The sequence below is a fragment of the Nelumbo lutea genome, chromosome 5 (genome assembly GCF_056320005.1).
Source record: "Nelumbo lutea isolate HS-2025 chromosome 5, American lotus-T2T, whole genome shotgun sequence".
NCBI classification, from domain to species: Eukaryota; Viridiplantae; Streptophyta; class Magnoliopsida; order Proteales; family Nelumbonaceae; genus Nelumbo; species Nelumbo lutea.
The window spans coordinates 30,294,462-30,317,808 of NC_142688.1; the positions used below are offsets into that span (position 1 = coordinate 30,294,462).

General features: G+C 34.3%; 1 protein-coding gene across 5 annotated transcripts; it reads left to right on the forward strand.

Moving 5' to 3' along the window:
* The first annotated feature begins 11,934 nt into the window (after positions 1-11,934).
* LOC148851387 (F-box/kelch-repeat protein At1g22040-like) lies at positions 11,935-17,027 on the forward strand. Of its 5 annotated transcripts, none has more exons than XR_016099816.1 (4): positions 11,935-12,449; positions 13,427-15,427; positions 16,473-16,628; positions 16,714-17,027. XR_016099816.1 is itself a non-coding variant. In XM_088947499.1 (2 exons), the coding sequence occupies exon 2, from the start codon at positions 13,553-13,555 to the stop codon at positions 14,966-14,968; it is 1,416 nt and encodes a 471-aa protein (XP_088803625.1). In that variant the 5' UTR covers positions 12,399-12,491; positions 13,427-13,552; the 3' UTR covers positions 14,969-15,618. The 5 variants fall into 5 exon arrangements, 2 of the variants coding, with proteins under 2 accessions (XP_088803625.1, XP_088803624.1); XR_016099817.1 differs by having other exon boundaries at positions 12,399-12,491; XR_016099815.1 differs by having other exon boundaries at positions 12,309-12,449; positions 16,473-17,027.
* Positions 17,028-23,347: the final 6,320 nt, after the last annotated feature.

Genomic DNA, 23,347 nt, shown 5'->3' on the forward strand with positions numbered 1-23,347 from the left:
AGTGCCTTTTAAAAGAAATGATCAATATTGGTGATTCAATCCTCACATTTAATATATAGATATAGATAGTCATTATATACTTCTGAAAAACAATATTGGATTCAATCCTCACACAACCATGTTTATAATGTTTCCATAGCCACTTGCATCTGTGTATTTGAAATATCTCTATACTTGTATGTTTCTATTCATGGATAAATATTCCCAATGCACAACTTCAAGTGGCTACGAGGATGATATAAACACGAGTGTGTGAATCTAAGTTCCCAGAAAACAATAAAAGATTATGAGGCCCTATACATTATTGGGTTAATATTGAAAGACAATGTAGCCTAGTTTAATTAGTCATACCAATTCCACCTATTTATACAACATTGATTGGCAATTTAGTAGCAGCCACATGGTTGGTGTGTTTTTTAGGGAGGCTGTATTGGATCATGGGTCTGGTTCGAGTGAGAGGTGGCTGGTGTGTTTTTGGGGGAGGGTCTTTAGGTTGTCTTGGTATTGGTTGAGGGGGTGGTTTGTGGTGTTTGATGGGCAAGTGGTTTAGATTTAAGGGTTTTCAATTTTTGGTTTAGGCTTAGAAAGTAGGTCGAAGCAGGAAGCAAGTGATCGTATTTGCAAATTTAGGGGATACTAGAGGGGACCCATGCAATGCACTGACTTTGTTAAGTGAAAGATAAATGATATAAATATATAAGATTATATAATTGTTATATATATATATATATATATATATATATATATATATAATTTTTTAAAACAAGAAAATGGGAAAATTCCCAAATTTCTTAGTCTAAAATATTTTATATTACAAATTTAAATTTTCAATTTATTTTTTAATAATATCATTATAATTTTTAATTATAATTTTTATGTTTACATCTTTTGAACCAACCAGCCAATTCGAAAATTGACCCAAACTGATACCAATGTTTCCAACCCATCGTTGGCCTAGCTAGTTGAACTGCTCGAACCATTAATCGGCCTTGGTTCTATGTTCGATTCTATTGAAATGTGCCCTTCAGTCAAAAGTTGTTGACATGGTTAAAATACGTATGGCCAAGATGGTTCAACCGTTGACCCATTCGACCTGGTCACTGGGTTACAAATTACACACTTAATGTATGTGTAAACTTTTGAAGGCCATTACTTTGAACTTCGATGTTTAATTAAGGTGATGTTTTCTTTTGATTTTGGGTAATTTTTCGAGATCTATGCGTCCCAAGGTGTTGTAGGTGCCTTGCCCTACTATTTTTGCAAAAAACCATTTTTGGCCTCAAATCACTTTTTAATATTTTTATAAATACAAAATTAAAAGCATAAATAAAATATAAAATAATGCATTTATTATATGTAAAGCATAATTATACACTATTTATTGATAAAATATGTATTTGTACACACATATACATATATATATATATATATATATGTTTATTTATTTAAATATATATTTATTTAATATATAGAGTGCTAACATGGAATGGTTTGATCCGTTCGACTCAGACAGTTGAACCAATGATTGTGACCCGAATGCAAAAGTGGGGTGGTCTCTAGATCAATTTTTAAAACGTTGACCTATATAACTCGAGTTGGCTGGTGTTCACTAATGGTTGGTTAGTTTCAAGTCACAAACTCGACAACTCCGCAACCCCGATCAAATCAGTTTCGTTGGCCAAATAATCAGCAATCTAATTACCTAATGAATATTCCTAATTTTAGCTAAATTAATAGTGTAATCTCTAACAAATAGCAATAGTTTAATATCCAATAATTATTGAAAATTAATAACAAAACAATGCAATTACTAAAAGTAAATTTATAACGGAAATACAATAAATAACTAATAAAAAGTTTTAATACCACTAAGTTATTTAATATATTTTTCACTATTTCTGTTATCTTTAGAATTTTTTAAATTATTTATATTTTATATTCTTATTGTCGAATATTATTATATATACTTTATAATTAATTTTGTGTTTTTGATAAGTTTTTTAAAGTTATTGCATAATTCCATTATTTAATATATTTTATGTTTTTAAATAATGTTGAAAATGTGATTTAGTTATTAAAATTTTTGATATTTAAAATACAGAAAAATTAGTTTATAACAATATTATTAGTTATTTCTTAATTATTTATATTTTATTTTCTTATTATCAAATCTTATTAAATCTAATATATTGTCATTATTTTTGTGTTTTTGATACTTTTTTTAAAGTTATTACATACTTTCATTATTTAACCTATTTTTTGTTTTTGAAATAATATTTAAAATATGATATAGTTTTTAATTTCTTTGATATTAAAATTATTTAAAAACTATTTGTTTACAATATGATTATTTATTTAAATAATATCATTGTTTATATTTTAAAATATTAATTACTTATTAAATTTAATAATACATAAAATTATAATTTATACCATTATTGCATAATTTTGTTATTAATTTTGTAAAATATAAAATTATTATTTTTTGAGTATTATGAAATCTACTATAACTATTTTCTACTTTTAAGAAAATTTTAAAATTTATTACATAATTTCTTGATTTTAAATATTTAAATTTTAGCTGTGTTAAATATTTCATTATTTAGAATATTTATTTATTTAAATATTTAAATAATATATAAAATAGTTGAAATTTTTATTTAAGTTGTATTTATTTTAATGTTACTGTGTAATATTAAATATTTTTATATAATTATTTATCTATTTTTAGTATTTTGTTATTTAAAACATTTAGTTATTGATATATTTAAATAATATTTATTTTTTATTTTAATTTTTTTATTATTTTTGTAATATTTAAATAGTTTTGTTTTTTTAATTTAAGTATTTAAATAATATGTAAAAATTTTTAATTCGAACTTTTTTATATAGATATAGATGAAAAGTGGGGGAGAGGATAATTAGGAATTGTAGATAATTTAGGAGAGAAACTCTTGCCTAAATTAACGATAACCTATTAGATAAATAAGAATTAGATATAATTTAGGTGAAATTAGGGGTAGTGGTGCCACATGGCTGGTGGGAGATCAAATCAAATTGGAGTGAGAATTGCTTTACAAAGAACCTTATATCATTCCTCAAAGATTTGCATTCCTATATGTATTTTATTAGTTTCTTAATAAAGAGGAAAGGAAAAAAAAAAAAAAGATAAGGCACGATGAGGTGGCAACTCCACTTACTTCATAAGGGAATAATGCACCCCCTATAGAATTGTAGGATTAGGGTAATGGAGCAAGGAGAGGCCACTTGACATGGCTTGCCTTACTTTAGTATATATAAGTACTGTGGTTAGGTTACGTGAGAGTGGTCTCCTTGAAAGACTAAGGAAGACCCGAGGCAGGAAGTAGGGTTGAAGGTTAGGGTAAATGGTAAGGTGATGAGGTTGAGTGAGTAATGGGATGATCGAAATAATCCTGTCGTCATGAGATGGGCTCTTATATATATATATATATATATATACTGTGGTTAGGCTACGTGAAAGTGGTCTTCTTGAAAGACGAAGGAAGACCCGAGGCAGGAAGTAGGGTTGAAGATGATCGAATGAATCTTGTCATCATGAGATGGGCTCTTATTTATAGGGAGATATCCTGAGGTCACGAAAGGAAGGAGTTAGAAGTGTTTGATTTTCACTAGGAAAGGAAATATTAGATTCATCGTCAATTATTAAGGGGCACTGTTAAGGTTTCGCCACATGTCTTATGAGATCTCTCAAGGACTAAATTTCCTTTTCATCCAAGGATTCTCATAATCCACGTGTGTTACTTCCATTCGTGAGCCATTTAACCAACATAGCACTAGTGGCATCATCATTTAGCGGGTGCACTTTTATTAGACCCACATGGTTCCTTATTACGCGCGTAATTAAAAATGTACGTGTAACTGATATTTGTTCTCGATTTTACAGTGATCTTGTCGTTATGTAATGATCTCTAATTCATCATGATTCCACATGCATCTGAAGTTCATCGTAGAACCGTGCACCTAGAATTCATTGCGGGTTTATATTAGCCAAGGTTCATCGTGACTTGTCTTAAGTATGCGTTTGTCTTAATCATGCGATGGATTATATATTCATCGTAGTCGTTTGATGGATTATAAGATCATCGCAGGCAGTTGATGAGTTGTGAACTCATCAAAGAGTCTATGGGGTACCAATTCGGTATGCTCTGTATTCTGATGGTCTGAGTGATATAGATTGATTGATTGATTGATTGATTGATTGGCCCTTCAAACTACTTCCTTAGTCATTTAAGGAGATCCATTGAATCATTAGAGCAACATATTAGGTACTTGCGCTCCCTAGTGTATTTATTTATCAAAGCCATGCAATTTCTATATAGCTTATTGAAATTGAGATTGTAAGGACCACGAGATGGGAGGAGTTTGGCCCTTGCATGAAACCATCTACGTCCACCATATGACGAATGATGTCTAGTGCAATGTCTCTCACTACTCCATCAAAGAAATGTTTGGTTGTTCGGGAAAAACAGTTTGGACTCTGGATTGTTTTGATTCTTGAAGGTTCATCTGTATATGATACATTATCACATTTTAATTATTTTATTTAATAGTTTAATAAAAAAGGGATATTATCCAAAACACACCATGACTTTTCACATTTCTCTTAAACTCGCCATGACTTTTCAAAACCTCTAGAGAGTCACATGTCAGTGAGTTTTATTGTCAAAAACTCACATTCCATTAAAATTTCCATTAGATCATTGTAGCAACCATTAATAAAAATTGACCACATAAGAATTAAGTATTTTGCATGACCAAACTACCCCTGAATGGTTGTCAAGCTTGTTATTTTTTATGACAAAACTACCCCTGACCTAGGCTCGGATCCACACTCCTGCAAATTTTAGAGTCGGATGAGGGCCTAATATTTCAAGCTAGCCTAAGCCTAACCCAACCCACACATATTTAAAATATATATATGCATATTTGTTATATATAAACAATAGGGGTTTTAGAGGCAGTTTGGTCATATAAAATGTTTAAATGCTTATATACAACTTGTTTTAATGCTCACTAATTGTCGCCTAACGAAAACCTAACGAATGGTGAGTGATGAAGCACAATCCGGCCTGTCTTAGCTGTCAACGACCTTGCTTCTGAACGGGGTAGCAGGGAACCTGAAATGGAGGAGATGAGGAAGCTCCGGGGGGCAGGGGCTCTTATAATCACTTCACGCACTCGCTCCGAGGCCCTTGTCAGGTCGGGTATGATTACCCTTGCGCTTGTCAATTCGGCTGTCATCCTTTCTGTTGGGATAGAACCGTCACTGCCTAACCATCTCTCTAACTGGAGATGGCGGTGTCAGTGGCGGTGGCAGGTGGCCATTTAGAGTGCGGCCGCCAAGCGTCAGATCCCAAGTCAGTCAGGTGCGGCACCCTCGGGCACGGACTTCCTCAGTGTCAGGCATGGTACAACTTGTTTGGTTTTGGTGCTCAGAAGGTGATGCGGAGTGGTGAGTGAGGCGAAGTCTTGAGTTTGGAGGTATCTATAGGGTGGGTCAGTTCGGCAAGGTGTATCCCGAGCTGTTACAAGGTTGGTCAGTTCGACGAGGTATATCCCGAGCTGTTACAAGGTGGGTCAGTTCGGCGAGGTGTATCCCGAGCTGTTACAAGGTGGGTCAGTTCGACGAGGTGTATCCCGAGCTGTTACAAGGTTGGCCAGTTCAGCGAGGTATATCCCGAGCTGTTACAAGGTTGGTCAGTTCGGCGAGGTATATCCCGAGCTGTTACAAAGTTGGCTAGTTCGGATTACTCTGGTTTTGGGCCAAGGGTGAGTTCGGCCCCCCGTAGGGAGTTCGGTCCGCTGGTGTCCCCTTGTTCATGCCTTAGGCTTGGCCCTTTTGCCGAGCTGTTGTTTCTGCCACGTGTCGCGTAACAGTGAGGTCGGGCCAAATCTTCCTTCATCAGTGAGCTTGGGATATAAAATTCATTAACAGGGGGCTTTTTGTTTAAATTCATTGGTAGATGTTCTCAACATATGAGCATAGAGCTTTTGTTTATAAAAAAAATGTATTATTCCTTCTTCACCATGCTACCATTATCCAATAATATCCATTATACTGTGCTTGGTTTAAAGGAAAAAGTAGGGAAAGGAAGGGAAATGTAGAGAAACCTTTATGTAAAAGTTTTCCTACATTTCCCTTCCTTTCCTTATCTTTTCCTTCAAACCAAACATAACCTTAGTGAAAGGAATTTGAGTCTACTGACCACAATACATTGCTGGACATGTTCACCTAACCGCACATGTAGAGCATCCTTCTACTTTACATCATTAATATTTCAAATGTGTAGCTGGATAAGCTTGTCTAACAATGTATTGTGATCAACAGATTTTGCTACCACCGTCAAAATTTTTCTTTTTTATATTTTGTTCATTCACTCATTTTCAGCTGTAAGACTATAATGATGGTAGTTAAGGAAAATCTTAGTTCGCTTTTCTAATTTGGTAATACAAAAATCTTGCCCTAATCACCATACTTTGTTTAGTTAATTTCATTTAATCAATTTTTACATTAACATTTATAGAAAAATACTTTCTATCATCCAAGTGTGCCATTCTAGTAAATATTCAAATATACCATCCAATGGACAATGGTGATGATGTTTGGTTCCATAATATTTGCATCCAGATGTTAATTTATGTGTAAAATGGGCCATGAAATCATTATAAAACATTATTTTAAAAATTGACCATTGGATGAGAGATCAATATAAGGAGGATGGTGTCACATTCAACATAAACATTTCATTTAAAGTTTTCAGGTGGCAATTTCAGTATCAAATACAATACCGCTTAAAACAAAATACTTGTTGAATGCCTAATCAACATAAGTAGCAACAATAGGTGTCATATGAAAATGAATGTACCATTACCAATCTGAACATTTGAAGTTGGGCAATAGTTCCAAACACAATGAACGAAAATGTGTAGATTCAACATTGATGATATATGGAATGTGAATTCGGATGGGCTCCCCAAGAGCTCAGCGTGCCTCATAACACACTTATCAGCATGCATTAGGAATATATCTTGTATTTATCATGGGAAGATGTTTTCAATGCATGGTGGGGATATGTTATGGAGTTCAGCTTCTGTCAGGGCAAGTCGGTGTTTGCATTGTTTTAGCAGTCCATTGCAATCTTGCATCGGAAATATCTCCCATGAAATAAAGCATACAAGTCTGGAGATATTCCCAACATAAGGTTGTAAAGACTATTGGAACCGGCTTTGCCCTGACCGAAGCTAGACTCTATGCTATGGGGCGTGTGTGGGTCACTATCTGTGGGGAGCCAGTGTGATCACATGGAATGTAGTGGGCTAGTGGCTTGGCTGAAAAAATTCTGAGAAATTTAATTGAATAATAATTTTTAGACATTTGTATGACAGCAACACCTTGATGACTGTAATTGGGATATGCTCCCAATAAAAGACCATTTCAACACGTTCCAACATGATCAATGTCCACACATCTCAACATAGGAATGAACCCACCATATATCTGGATATTTTTTTTTTGTTGGAAGGATATCCGTACTTGGTGCTTGTGCAATTGAAACTTTTAAAGATAAGATTATTATTTGTTTATAGGCTGTTTGGCAAAATTTTCCATTCTTTTGTCATTTTAAACATAAATAACAGTCAACTATTCTGAAAAGCTCTCTCATCCTCTAAGTATATGTTTGCCATGGATGCTGCAGATATAGCACCCTTTTCTCAAAAAAATGGTGTTGTTGATGTACGTCGTTGCTCCAAGCCACACTTTCCCCATTTCCAAGACGTGGCTTGGAGCACTATTTTTTATAGAAAAACGGTTCCAAAAAAAGAAATTAAGGTGAGGTTTGGCATTGATGATGATTTCTTGAAAATCACAGCCATGTTAGAACCACGTCAGCATTGGAGGAATCAACATTGAAATTTTTATTTGGTTGGTTGGCTGACTTTGGTGAATTTCTAAAAATCGGCCAAAAGTCAATTTTTAAAATCAACCCTTTTCGGTGATCACCTCGTTTGGTGATTTCTTGATTTATAGCTAATACTAATTTTTGAGGATGACATGGCATTGAATAGTAACTCTAATATAAAAACAATTGACCCATGTGAATCATTACAAAATAATAAAATTTACTAATATTTGAAAAAAAACATTAATTTCAAAAATCACTGATTTTTGAAAAATCAATAAAGAAGAATAAGCATTGATGCCAAACATCACCTAAATATTTTATAGGGCAAATTACAGATTACCACCCTATACTTTGGGGATAATGATGCTTAGTCCTCCAATATAGAAAACTTAATTTACTAAAATATCCTTTGAAAATTCATATGAGAAAAATTAAGAAATTTTAAAATAACAAAAATAGACAAGCAAAGCACATTATCTCTTTTCTTGCCCACCTTTGGATGAGAAAGAAGAAAAAATGAAACCTAAGATTATACAAATATGCAAGAGAAATGATGGAATTGATGGTCCAACAAATTAAGGAAAGGTTAATTTGGGGATTTAAAAATGTTTAACAAGTGGTCTAAGGCGCCAAACTCAAGTTTTGGTCTTTGAAAGAAGGAGAGGGTTCAAATCCCACTTTTGACAATTTTTCATTTTCTCCTTTATCGAAAAGAAAGAGCTAGTTAAAACTTAGTTTTTTTCTTTATCAAAAAGAAAACCTTAGGGTTTGACTATGATATGGAAAATATATGATACCTGAAAAACTTTTCACCAGTTTTTCAGGGGTGGGTTTATCAAAATTCATGGGTGGGTTTTGATTGATCAAAACTCTTCTTATACCATATCCTCACAAAATGCCAAGATTTTAATTTATAATTATAAAATATTGATTGCAAATGCATGGGATTGAAAAATTAATGCTCCAAATCAATTATAAAAGTACATTTAATAACATTATATACAGATGCAGTTCATCCCAATGAAATACAAAATTTATGGAGAATTGGAGGTGCCACTCTTAACTGATCTCTTGTTTTATAATCATACTACTTATAAAAGAGTGAATGGACATAAAGAGGGGATATTTGTCGTTTACTCTCATTTTAGAAACTACCCGTTTATAATTGTTCAAAAACTGTCCGTGAAGTATAAATAGTTTTGTCTTAGAGATACTGCCACATGCAAATGCACGTACATATTTACTAGTAACTTAAAACCTATGAAATAATTACTATTAATGGTTAAAAGTAAGCTAATCTATTATGTTAATTTACTCAATTAACTATTGAATAGCATAAGCCATTATCTAAGATGACTATTAAATAACTTACATTTAAGCATAAAAACATTTTCTTCTTACTTTTTAATTAAAAAGAAAATAAAGAAATTAGTTTGAAGCAAAATTTATCAACCAACCACTAGAGTAACATGTGTGCAAATACCGTCTAGGCACGTTGATCACCTCTACACATTTGTCCAGTAATAAAATAATCGAATGATTCATAATGTGTCACGGTGTTGCATATGACTTAAGACATGAGTTGCAGGCCCTACTAAACAACCACACACATGATAACATATAGTCCCAGTGTTCAAATTCCTTTATAAGACGTGGGCCCAACTAACTAACATGTCTAGGGCCCATGGAATGAAATTTTTGTATTTGTGTATTTTTTGTTATATTTTTCTATAAATTTTTGTTTTATTCTACACTTTATCTTCATTTATTTTCTGTAATTTATCGTTTTCTTTGTTTATTGTAATTTTTGTTATTTTCATCAATTTTTATGATTTTATAAATTTTTGTGTATTTTCTTTTTTTTTGTAATTTATATTATTTTCCTCATTTTTCATGTTTTCATAATTATTTTTATTTAATTTATATTATTTTCTACATTTTCTATCTTTATTTGAATATTATGTCTTTTTTATAGTTATACTTTTCTATAATTTATGTATTATGTGAAACATTAATGGGTTGGGCAGGTTGGGTTCGGTTGAACCCAAAATGGATCATTAACAAGTTGATGGGTCAGCTGCACACCTAATGGCTTTTTAGAAAGGACAATGGTTTTTTTTTTGCCAACTACCATCATGCACCCTCACATAGAATTGGGATATGTTGAAAAAACAAAAAAGCCTAAGGGGTAGAATTGGTAAGAAAAATCAAGGTCTTTTGACCACACTAATTGAATCATTCTCATTTTTTATATATGGTGGTAGATATAAATTCTTATTTTATTCTACATTTTTGTTCATTTTTCTGTAATTTATAATTTTCTTTGTTTTTTGTAATTTATGTATTTTCTTCAATTTTTATGATTTTTATTTTTTTTGTAAATTGTTTATATGTTTCGTTATTTTTCTGTAGTTTATATTATTTTCTTCATTTTTTTTTGTGTTTTTTCACAATTATTTTGCAATGACAATATATACAATGGGAAAAAATAGAAAGTTGAGGGTAAAGTTGGAAAGTAAAATCAGGGTTTTTTGACCAAACCAATTGCAACATTCTCATTTTTCGGTGTGGTATAGATTTGTAATTTATGTTATTTTCTTCAATTTTTGTGATATTATATATATATTTTTTGGAAATTTTTATGTATTTATTTGTTTTTTTTTTGTAATTTATATTAGTTATTCATTTTATGTGATTTTTCATAATTATTTTGCAATGACATATATATAGTGGGAAAAAATAGGAAGTTGAGGGTAAATTTGGAAAGTAAGATCAGGGTGTTTTGACCAAACCAATTACAATATTCTCATTTTTTAGTACTAAATTAATATTAAGCCCATAATAAGATTCTTATTATCTAATTCAAATTAATATTAATTCAATAAGAGGTGACTTTTGTATTCTTTCCAAGTTTTGGTGTTTAGATGATTTCACATGCACTATGTTAATCCTAAGTGAGGCTCGTGAATTTTTAATTTTTATTTTAAATATCTGGGTGAATTTATAGAATAATTGATTGATATATGATTTTAACAAAAACATAAATAACGATAAATTATTGGTTATGGGATCTCCAATCACAATTTAGCAGTCATTGTGTTTCATTTGTATAATTGATGAGAATTTATGGACGGTTGCAATGAGTTCAATGAAAATTGTAGGTAGCAACAAGGTCAGCATCAGAGAGTGTATGTGGCCATTTATGATAAGATCAAATATTTGAATGATAAAAAAAAAAAATACATTGGAAAACAAAAACTGTTGAGGGTGAAAATGGAAAGTAAAATCAAGATACAACCATGTTAACAGTTTTCATTCTCGTTTTTTATCGTTGGACAAAGTTTGATGGACAACGTGGCCTCATGAATCATGTTAATTAAATAAATGACTTGAAAAATGAAAATTATAAAGGGTAAAAAGAGAAAGTAAATAAGACTTTTTGACTAAAAATTAACATATGGCATCAAGAATCATGATATTTAAATAAATTATTGAAAAAACAAAAATCATAAAGGGTGAAAAGGGAAAGTAAAATCCAGCTTTTTATTGTTACCATCCTAATACCAAACAATTAGACAAAGGCCATGTTTGGCATCGATGCCATTTTCTTATGTAACAGTGCCACATAGGCAATACATTAGACAAAGCAGTACTTCAAACAATGCCCTTTTATTTATTACTATTTTTCCAAAAAAATAAAAAACGTTGAGTAATATAAATCAATATTGAAAATGTTGGTTTTGGTACCAAACAAAACCATGCTATATAAATGCTATTTTATAAGAAAAAAAACGATGTAACGTTCCCATCACAGATGCCAATTGCCAAACACCTACAAAGATATTTCGAACGTGCGACTATAATGGTAGGTAGCAAATCAGGTTCAATGCTCCCATGTCCGTGCTCTCACTGCTCTCACAATCTTTTTACAGCCGTACATTAAAAATTTTTATTGAAGATATCCCAATGTAAGACGGCAAGTGACTGTGAAAACAGTGTAAGCATGGTCTTGTGAGGATGAAATCCGATTTCTGCGGCAATAGTGGCGAAACAGTTTTGGGAAGCGTTTAATTGGTAGTAGCAGCAGATCCTTGCCCCGGAGATCTACTCAACGCAAAATTTGTGTGATCACCCTGAGATCACGGCATCCTTTCTTGACTTTTGGGATTCTGAGGATCTAGCTTCGATAGATTCGTACAATCATCTACAGCCACGTGTCCACGATGAATCATCTACATCAAAATTGAGACATGGGAAAGGAGAATTAGCACTGTTTTCTCCAGACATGGACCGTTGGATTTGTATCTTGATCAAATTTGTTGTATTGGATCTTGAGGACACGTTGCCGTGGCCAACCGAATCGCACCGCTATGGGAAAGCGAGAACCGAGAAGACCGGCTGCAAGTAATTACACAGCAAAGCCTGGGTGACGAAGCAATTCCAAGGAAATATCTGAAACCCAAGGTTAGGGTTTGTTTTTGGGACCTTCCTAGGTCTCACCAGGTAATTTTTCTCGTCGATCTTCTCTCCAATTCAAAGATCGGGGTAATGTTGAAGTTGAAGTCTCACTTTCTGTTTATATTTCTGGAAAATTTTGGCGGATTTCCGTCGGGATTTCGCTCTTGTTTCCGAGAATTTTAGCTCGTCTTGCTATCCTCTTTTAGGGTTTCTTCTGATTGGATGTATTACGGCATTTTAAGAACAATGTTTTCTTCTAGGGTCTGTATCTCCCTTTTCGGTTTCCTTGTGTTCTGAGCTGTGGAATTAGGGTTTTAGTCTTGTAATTCTAGCATTGTATCAGCTTCAGTGTTTTTCTTTTTCCTACTTTCAGTGATATACGAAATTGCGAATTATAAGGATTTGCTTGAACGGTTCTTCCGTCGTTTCGTTTTTTTTTTCTCTTTTAGGTTGACCTTTCGTTACCGATCGGAACGACTTGGCTGCTTCTCTTTTGATAAATTGGGAGAGCAGATCCTGCCAGAACTATTCGAGCTGGAATTTTTTCCGTATTTTAATTTTCCATAAGTCTCAGTTTGGAAAGAGTACAAATACAAATACAGATTTAGAAATACAAAATACAAGGCTTTGCACTGTACATATTTGTATTTGTACTCAGCACTCTTACCAAGCTAAGCCTAACGAATTTGATCTTCTGTATCCTGGTTATGTATAGTAGTTGGTTTTTTTTTTTTATGTGGCTTTCTCAAAATTTAGTGTAGATGTGTTATGATTTCTTTAATGAATATTTTGATGAGAGGTTCAGTAATAATTTATGAAGTTATGGTTTCCGAGGATTCAGTTCTGAAGCTTTATATATATGCTGTGGCTATCAACTGACTGCTTTTTGTGGATAAAAGACTATAAGTTGTCTTAATTACTGCACAAATATCGGGATTCTTCTATGGAACATACATTATATACATTGAAGCTTGTCTTTCTCCGTTTCTTACTTACGAACTCCTTTCCACTCGTTCTTTCAGAGAGGTCAGGGTTATGCTTATGAGCTGAAAACAATGGCTTAACCTATCCTGCATTGTAATTTAGTCACAAAAAGCTTTGGAAAGTCTGGGTTCCCTCTGCATATTACGTTAGCAAAAAGATTCTAGATGGGGGCATTTTTGAGCTTGACTGGCAACAAAGCTAGGGCAGGTGAGTACAGTGAAATCTCTCAGAGGGAAACCTGCAAGAGACAAAGGATGTTATCAAGTTCTAGTGAGGGGAATCCAAGACTGATCCCCAGTCTCCCTGATGAGATATCAATCCAGATCCTTGCTAGACTTCCCAGAATTCACTACTTGAATATGAAGTTGGTGTCACGGAGCTGGAAAAATGCTCTTGCAAGTCCAGAACTCTTCAGTTTGAGAAGGGAACTTGGAACAACAGAAGAATGGCTCTATTTATTGACTAAGGTTGATGGTGATAAGCTTCTGTGGCATGCACTGGATCCTTCCTCCAGAAAATGGCAACGTTTGCCCCCAATGCCAAATGTTTCTTATGAAGAAGAGTCTAAGAGGGGTTTGTCTGGGTTTCGGATGTGGAACGTGGTTGGGTCGGGTATCAAGATCGCAGATGTCATCAAGGGATGGTTAGGAAGAAGGGATGGATTGGATCGGATGCCATTTTGTGGTTGTGCTGTTGGGGCAGTTGATGGATGTCTCTATGTTTTAGGTGGATTCTCTAGAGTATCAGCCATGAAATGTGTCTGGAGATATGATCCAGTTCAAAATGCATGGGGTGAAATGACATCCATGTCAATGGGTAGGGCCTATTGTAAGACGGGCATCTTAAACAGCAAGCTTTATGCTGTTGGTGGGGTTAGTATGAGTCGAGGTGGATGTACTCCTCTTCAATCTGCCGAAGTATTTGATCCTCGTACTGGAATATGGACCCAAGTACCAAACATGCCATTCTCAAGAGCTCAGGTGTTACCTACTGCCTTTTTGGCTGATATGCTGAAGCCTATTGCCACTGGAATGACTTCATACAGGGGGAGGCTTTGTGTGCCACAGAGTCTTTATTCGTGGCCCTTTTTTGTTGATGTTGGAGGAGAGGTTTATGATCCTGAAACAAATTCCTGGGATGAAATGCCAGTTGGCATGGGAGAGGGTTGGCCTGCAAAGCAGGCAGGAACAAAGTTGGGTGTTGTTGTAGATGGAGAATTATATGCTTTAGATCCATCTAGTTCTCTAGATAGTGGCAAGATCAAGATATATGATCCCCAAGAAGATACTTGGAAAGTAATTGTAGATAAAGTTCCTATTCGTGATTATACTGATTCAGAATCTCCATATTTGCTTGCTGGTTTTCTTGGGAAACTTCATGTCATAACTAAAGATGCCAATCATGACATTTCTGTATTGCAAGCTGACCTGCATAATCATTTAAACCCTTCCCAGCCGGCTTCATCTTCAAATGAACAACAAAGCTTCATGGCAGAAGCAGAAAGAGATATTTGGAAGATCATTGTCACTAAGGATTTTGGTTCTGCTGAACTGGTTAGCTGCCAGGTCCTTGATATCTAACAACTATGTCGATCTGTGCAGTGCAGTTGTTCCTTTTCTTATGATTGTAGTACCTTTGAAATCTACTACATACTTCAGGACTTGATGCCATATAATATGGCCATAACTGGAATCGGATATTTGTATCTGACTTGATATCAAAATTTTCCCGGGCATCAATCCAGCAGATGTTCTTCAAAGTAATGATTTTGTTATTGCTAAGGGTTAGTCGGTGATCAAGGTGGACTTCTGGTAAGGCTGAGAATGGGCTATTGCATTTCAGAAATTCAATGAAATTCTTGGAAAGTTCATTAAATCGTATCACCACCATTATCCACATTAGATTTTACTTTGATGGAAGCAAAATAAGTGGTAGCATCTATGAGTGATGGTTTTTCTCGTATAAATTATACATAGATGTTGGTCATTCTCCTCTCACATCTAAATTGTATAAGCTGGGTTCAGAAGATTTCTGAACAGGTATGATGTAGTTTATCTTGTCTTTTTTGGTTTGAAATACACTTTTTTTTTATTTCTTTTGTTTTCTTATGGACTGAAAATCAGTCAATCTATGATATATTACCTCTTTGTTGTATCAAAGCAATAATATCTTTCTAAAAGTTGAAAAGAAAAATTAAATTCAAATGGATGAATTACTGCATTACAGCTTCTATTTTGTGTTGCTATTGCCCAGTTCGATCTGCCTACATCTTTTATTTCTTGACATACCTGGTGTTCTGCTTTTATGGTTTTTAAGTGTTTTAAACTAATTGGGTTGCTTCTAACTCAAACTTGACTAGAGACTTAGAACAAACCTTAGTTGCAAGAATGGGAATGACCTGAAGGTTGACTCAACTAATAGTATCTTTTACTTGTAATCTAGTTTTATTTTTCTTTATTTTCACGGAGTTCCTTTTTTAATTATGCATCAATTGGTTCTACATTAGATTGTTGGTGGTTCTTTTTTAATTTTTACCCATGCATTTTTCATATAGTACAAGATAATCTGTGTAAAAGATATTACTTATAAAAAAAATCTGTGTAAAAGATATTACTTCAAAAAGAAAAAAACTTCTGCCGGGCAGATTTGCCAACAGCGTAGCTTATACTTTGACATGCCAAGGGATAAATAGGGATCTTTGGCAGGTGGGGAACCGATTGTAACATAGCAAATGAACAGATAATAGAAGATTGCAAGTTGGTTAGGTAGTATATTAGGTGTGCTTGGCACAACTTTTTCTGCATTTAAAAAGGAAAGAAAGAAAGAAACCGCTTATCAAAATAAAGAAATCTAGAACTATCAATTTAAAGGGGCCTGATGTTGGATCTCTATGTCAAAACTGTGCCAAGATTATGATATTGTCTGTGAAACCTAATTGTGTTGCCACTGTAGATGAGGTCAAATGTAGTCTATTGGGAGATGGTGATCGGATGGTTTTTTTGGAATTCTTGGCTTCCTAAAAGGCTCAGCCATAGTTTTCTAACTTTTCTTGGTATGAATCTGAAATGTATCTAATGCTTACAGGGTTCTTTATGCTATTGATTTGAGGAAGAGTAGTTTACATACCATATGTGGTGGCAGTTTTCTTTCCTTTAAAAGGTTTGTATAACTCCTTTGGGAGGGGGAGTGGCTGGGCAGGGTTGTTAATGTTGACAGAGTTTCTTTTAACCATGGAGCAAGGTGAGCATTATCTTTGTGAAATCTCCGTTAACTGTGCTGGGCTAAGTTTTATGTCAAGGTTAATAATCTGTCTTCCAATCTACAGAGATGCTGATGACTTGTCAATCATGTACATGATATTCAGATGTACAAGTTTGGTGTTCAATCAACTTTTCATTAACAAGATTCACTTTGCATCCATAGAACCATCTCCATGCTGATGTTTACAGAAAAATCATTCTACAGGCCAATGATCCATATATATGGAGATGCTTATGAATGAGGAAGGTATCCTATATAGAGATAGCAGCCTTTGTATTTTAAATTATCTTCTCCCCTACCAAGCATGAAAAGATTGATATAAAATTGATCACTGACATCTATAATTAATTTAAGTATTTAACTGTTTCCAAGTTGGTATTTTGTTGGAGTCCCTCTAATCTGAAAATAATCTACCGACTCGACTTGGTTCCTATGATCAGGATGCCCAAACCCAGAGGCAGAGGTACACATGAGAATCTTGAATTGTTGCTGCCCAAAAGTGGAATAATGCCAAAGATTCTTTTCATGCAAAATGATAATAAAAAATTTGTCCAGACTTGACATGGTTGATGGTGGAGGTTGGTCTTTTGCTTTCAACTATCTATATTCTTCCCATCTCAAGTGTCAACAAGGATTATACGTAGGTATTGTGTACTGGTGTAGCCTGCAAATGGCCTAGGCTTCACGCTTGCAAATTCCGCATTGTATACGGTATACCTGAAGAGGACAACTGGAGAGTTCACGGGTCTGATGGTGTCATGGACATGGTAGTTGATCCCTTAGCCATTTTAGAGAGGAATGGAGAGAATTGCAGAGGCCTCAACATGTTTATTTCAAGGATCAAAATATCGATACGCACAATACCAAAAATTAGGCATCAGGGCGTAACGATAGACCGATACTTTTTTTTTCTAATTTTTATTTGTAGTGGCTAAGCTTTACACCCTTTGCTCCTTTTGAGAGTATTTGGATTCTAGAATAGGTTCACTATGGTGCCAGAAAGACATAATATTGGAAAAAGTGAAACTCATCACCAATCGATAGACATTAATCATATATGATATTATGACCAGCATCAAAACAAAGCCAAATATCCATTTTATGTAAAATGTATGCATAGTCCCTCAACCCTGGTGCTGGTAGGGTTTGATCCCAATCCCCAACCCCAAGAGATTGGACGGGCTACACATTTTGTTACGATGCGAGCTGAATTTTCATCACATTGTAACACGTTGCTCTTTTGGGGAGACAAGTAAAAGTAACGGGCGGTGGGTTAACACCCTTGTTATTTCTTTTTTTTTTTTTCAAATAAAAATGACAATCTTTTTATCTCCCGCCCTAAAAGTTCATGAAATTTTACATTGTCCAAAACCTTCTACCCACACGCAAAAGCTCAAAGAGAGAACAACCAGTTCATGTCTTCCATCCGATGAGCAGAAAGAATATAGAGCCAATTGAAACACTTCTCTTCCAACATTCTTTTAGTCCTTTACTGTTTAGGTATTTATTTATTCAATTATTTATCCATCCATTGAGAAGTCGGTCCCTCTCTATTGTTCAAAATCTTCTTAGCAATACAAACAAAAAAAGACAGATTATTCCTAGTTCCCGCAAACAATGGTTATTATGGCTCACTCAAAATAACTTCATATACCTTAATATTGAGCATTGAGGCTTTGGATGCTTTTGATGTCTCCAAAATCACATAGATTTCTTATGCGGTATTAATTAGACCATATTAAACAATATACACCAATTTCATAAAATTTGATAGTTTCTTATGCCTCATTATTGAAACAAGCCCCTATACCTTAATAATCGAGCATAGAGGCTTCAAATGTCTTCCAAGATCTCTAAAAAGATGATTAAAATAAGTTTCACCTTATTTAAATCCATTCACCCAAGAACCTAGAGAGAGAGAGAGAGAGAGAGAGAGAGAGAGAGAGTAATCAGTCTGTCTTCTAGCTGAAGAATAAAGGATATAGGACTTGCCAAAAACCCTCTTTTCTACCACCGTCCTTCATGTTTTCTTCTACTACCCACTCCAAATTTCACTTAGTTTTCTATCCATTGAAATGCTCTCTTCATTGTTCTTCATCCGCAAAACACAGACAGAGAGGACAAAAAATAGAGAGGACTTGTCCAAAAATGCCTTTTTTTTTTTGTTTGAAAAAAGTAAAGTAACGGGAGTATTAACCCACCTCCTGTTACCTTTACACGTTTTCCCCAAAAGAGCAACGCGTTACAACACGGATGAAGGTTCAGCTCATGTTGTAATAACAAAATGTGTAGCCCATCTAGTCTCCAATCCCAAGCCCCCTCTACAAGCAGCCAATGACCTTACCAACTAGCCTAGTAGGCACCTTGCAATGCATATAGGTATATTGTAATGGCCTTAACCCTTAAAGTTGTGTTTGGTTGCAATGCAATTTTACTCGTGCTAGTACAAATGCATGGGAGTGCAAATGTAAAAAACGAAAATTCTTATTTAATTTTGTTTTGGGTTTTACTTTATTCTGCTCTGTTTCTTAATTTACTTTATTTGTACTGTAATCAAATAAAACAAGCTAAAGTTTGAAACAAAATAGGCCAAGATTTACATAAAATCATTTGCACTGCCATGGTCTTGCATCAGTATAAATTTATTTGCATTGCAACCAAACACAATATATTGTGTTTGGAAATGATGCATATAAGTGTGAATGCAAATATATAGTGTCAAATGGTCAATATAAATTGTAAAATTGGGTTAGTTTTGCACTAACAAATTTACCTTCTTACCAAATAGACTTTTAGTTGTAATGGATGCAAATACAAATTTCAATAAAGCATATGCTTTTTTTTTTTTTATCAAAAGCCTTCTTGAATGCAAATTTACTTATTTTTTATTGATATACTTTTATATCTTATTATCAATATAAATATGCATTGGTCTATTATTTGTCAATGCATAAATGTAATGTTGCCAAACACAAGCAAAAATGAACCAAAGTACAAATTTACCCAGAACTAGGTTTTACACTCCATTTGCATCGTTTTCAAATACAGCATTAAGTGTAAACATAGAACAGAGATTGCGAATTAAAAGGAAAATTTGAGAAAAGGGAGGAAGAATTGAAAGCAAATGGTAAGTGGTAACAAAGGTAGTCAGTAACTGTAAATGATGAGGGGAAGGCTATTTTAAACTGGGTAACAAGTAACAACTAACAATAGTGAACTCAAGCGACACTGCAATAGTGAGACAGGCTCAGTGAGCTGCACCAACTACATTCTTTATTGCAGGGTTCAGTGTGACTGTGGTCCGGATTTTGGAGCTTACGGCAGACAAGTAACCGTCAGAGAGTTGACTGTACTATCAATGTAGATAAGTATACAGGATTTGCATACTTGTGGCAACAGCCCTTGCATTGCATAATTTGCTTGTCATGTGAGGGGTCGATAGGTCCACCTTGAACTAAAGCAAATCTGAATCACCTGCCCTTCCACTACAATATTTTCACTACTGAATGGTGGTGAATGAAGAGTGACTGTTTTACTAATATGAACTAAGATGAAATTAAGAGGTCTGGACCCCCTCTCATCCAGCCCTATGAATTCCACGGTGCTGATGAATGATGACAAGGAACAATTTGGTTTACTTTATTGTGGATACTAACTTGGAATCAATCTTGAGTTCGGCATTGATCAGGATCACAAACTGGGGTGAATCATGTGGAATTATCCACAGTATGTTTATACATCAGGTAGCACTGACCTAAACTTCCCACATACAATCGAGGTGGGATCTTTATGTATGATTTGGTACGAATCTGATTGATTGATAGTTTTACCAATAAAAGATAAAAGAAAAATTGATTGGTTGTTGTCGGGGCATGAATTAGATACGTCTAAATTTCGATAACCATTCCTCAAAATTACATGTTTCAAAGGCAAACAACACCCCTCTTGGTTCAACCCACATTTGTTATAACAGTGTTTTTGCCCTGTGCTAAAACAAGTAAACCAAAAAAAAGTTATAACGACACCTGAACTCACAATATCTTGAGCTCTAATGCTATTTAAAAGGGACATCCATGCTATCTAAAAGAGTTTTTCAACTGATGGATGCCATACCAAACCCAAAAGTATAACTTTTAGACAGCATAGAAAGGAAGAAGTTTCCATTTAAAACCCAGTATGGTACCACCTCATTTCTTTTTTGTATCGGCATCCTAAAAAGTATAAGATCAGCATCTCGAATCGTGTGGTCGTAACTAAATTGGAGTATTTATCACTCACTCTCCCACTGGAAATATGTAATTGAAGGGAAAAAGATTGAGCTTAATTATTACATGAAATACTAAAAAAGAATTGCCTTTTCCTTGTACCCATCAAATTAGTTTGCGAACTCAGTCAAATGAATTGGTGTTGAATCAATTATCTAACCAACCTAGGAATCATAAATTGTGACATAAAACTGAAAACTGGTGCAAAATAATAATACATAGACCAAGAAACCACCAAATATTATGTTGATGGAAAAAGATTGTCTCAACTTCAACCTTGTTTGAATCATTATAAGTGCTTGAAATTGATAAAACCTGTTACATGATTAACCTAGCTTTTATAGCATTATCATCTTCCACAAGTCCCAAGACCCCACAGCATTCATGTGAATATAGTACACACTGCTCTTTCTCCAGTCCCTTTCTAAGCTGATTTAACCAATGGAGGGCTAGCCTAATCGGATCCCGCAACTAGCACTTTGGGAAAAAAGGGGTTAAGGGAGAAGTTATTACCAAAAAAAAAGTCTAAGCTGATTTTGCATTTCATCTCCATGTAAACTATGAATGATAAAAGCAAGAAATGAAAGGTTTATTCATATCATGTGATTCCTAATTTGGTGGTCAAAAAGGAATGAGACGCCAATTAGACAATATTCCAGAAAGCAGAAAATTACATGAAGCTTGTTAATCATCTGGTTGCTCTCATGCAAAAGTTACTAGGGCTTTCTCTATATACTTTATTTTACTTTTTTGAGTGAGGAAGAACCTTCCCAGTTTTAAGGTAGCTAGCTCGATTAACTGTTTCTTGGGTTTCTTTGACTTGCCCCTAGCTACGTCTGGGCAACTTGTATTTATTCTCCCAAGGTCTAGTTTGTTTGAACTGCAATTTCATTTGCACTGGTACACAAAAGTATGGAAGTGAATTTTGTATTAGTGCAAATGAAATTGCACTGCCTAAGTTTCAAGAAATTACTTTTATTGCTAGGTTGTTTGCTCTGGTATCTGAGGTGCTGGTACAAATTATAAGATATTATGGAAGGAGAAATAGAAAATAAGAGCACAAAAGGGTATTGGTACAAATTCTCCAAAACATGGAGGAGCACAGCATAACAGTTGCAAAATGCCCATCAATAGTGGGCTCTCCACAACTTTGTCGACCAAAATAGAGATAGTGATGTGGGTAGCACTACTAACCAAAACTATTCTGAAATGAAAGTGACAGCCACGCATTAAAAAAAGAAGTTTTCTTTTTTTTTATTATTATTTTAATTGGTTTTAATAATTGAACATGAACCCAAGCTACATCTACATGCCAATATAAATAAATATATAATGGGGGGGGGATTATATGATAATGATGAAACATAAGCTTAGATTCTCAGTGTTCTTGTTCTGTTCTGTTCTGTTCTCTTATGGGACACAAATTATTCTGATGTAATGGCTCCTTTTAATTTGTTTATTTACAAGAGAGAGTTAATGAAGTAAAGCAGGATATGGCATCCCTTTTACATGCAATAGGTATAGCATCTATCTGTTTTTCTTTTTCATTTTGGTAGGGCATATGGTGATGGTACGGCATCTGTCTTCTTTTTTGATGCAGTTTGTAAATTTAATCCAACCACACTTTCTCTAATTCTCTCTGTTTTTACCTTTCTGAACTGTAAACTGCTCAAGCTCAGGAATAACTTTCAGGAGAGGCTAAAACGGCTAAAACATTTCTGTTATAATAAGCTGGACCCTAGAATGTCTTTACCATCTTCTTTGTAAAACGCACAGCGGCACAGGTGTAAGAGGTCATCAGTCATCACCCCTGCAGAAGTCTTGATTTAAAACCAGTTGGCGTTTGAGCCTGGTTAGCCCAGTGGGGGACAGTTAGCTTGGACACTATATTAGGCTTTGATTGGATTGGTTAATTATGCATTGACCTAGATGAAAAAAGTTGAAAACAATTTGTCTAAAATGCATCATCCCATCTCTCCCACACCCCCCCCCCCCCCAAAAAAAAAAGAAGAAATACAAACAAATAGGATGGGAAAAGCTAGATGTCATACTTTGACCTCCAATTTTTTTTTTCCTCCTTTGTGTTTTTGGTTTATGTTCTGTGTTCATTTAGTAGCTATATGATCTTAAAAGGAGTTTGAGACGTCCTTAGATAAAAGGTTAGGTATAAAAGTAATTTCAGTGGGAAGATGACCTCTTCAGTTGACAATTAACAAATAAAGGCTTCGCAGACAATTTGTATATCTCTAATAAATAACCTATCTGCATGAAACAAGCACAGGTGGGAAGACCAATTACGACCAGACGAGACATGTTTTAAGGGGAGGGAGAACTACTGTAGTCTTTTCTTATTGTGTTTTTAATTCTTATGCCAATAACCTCAACTAGACCAATTAAACCCTAAATAAAACAAACTTTATTAATTCCAATAAG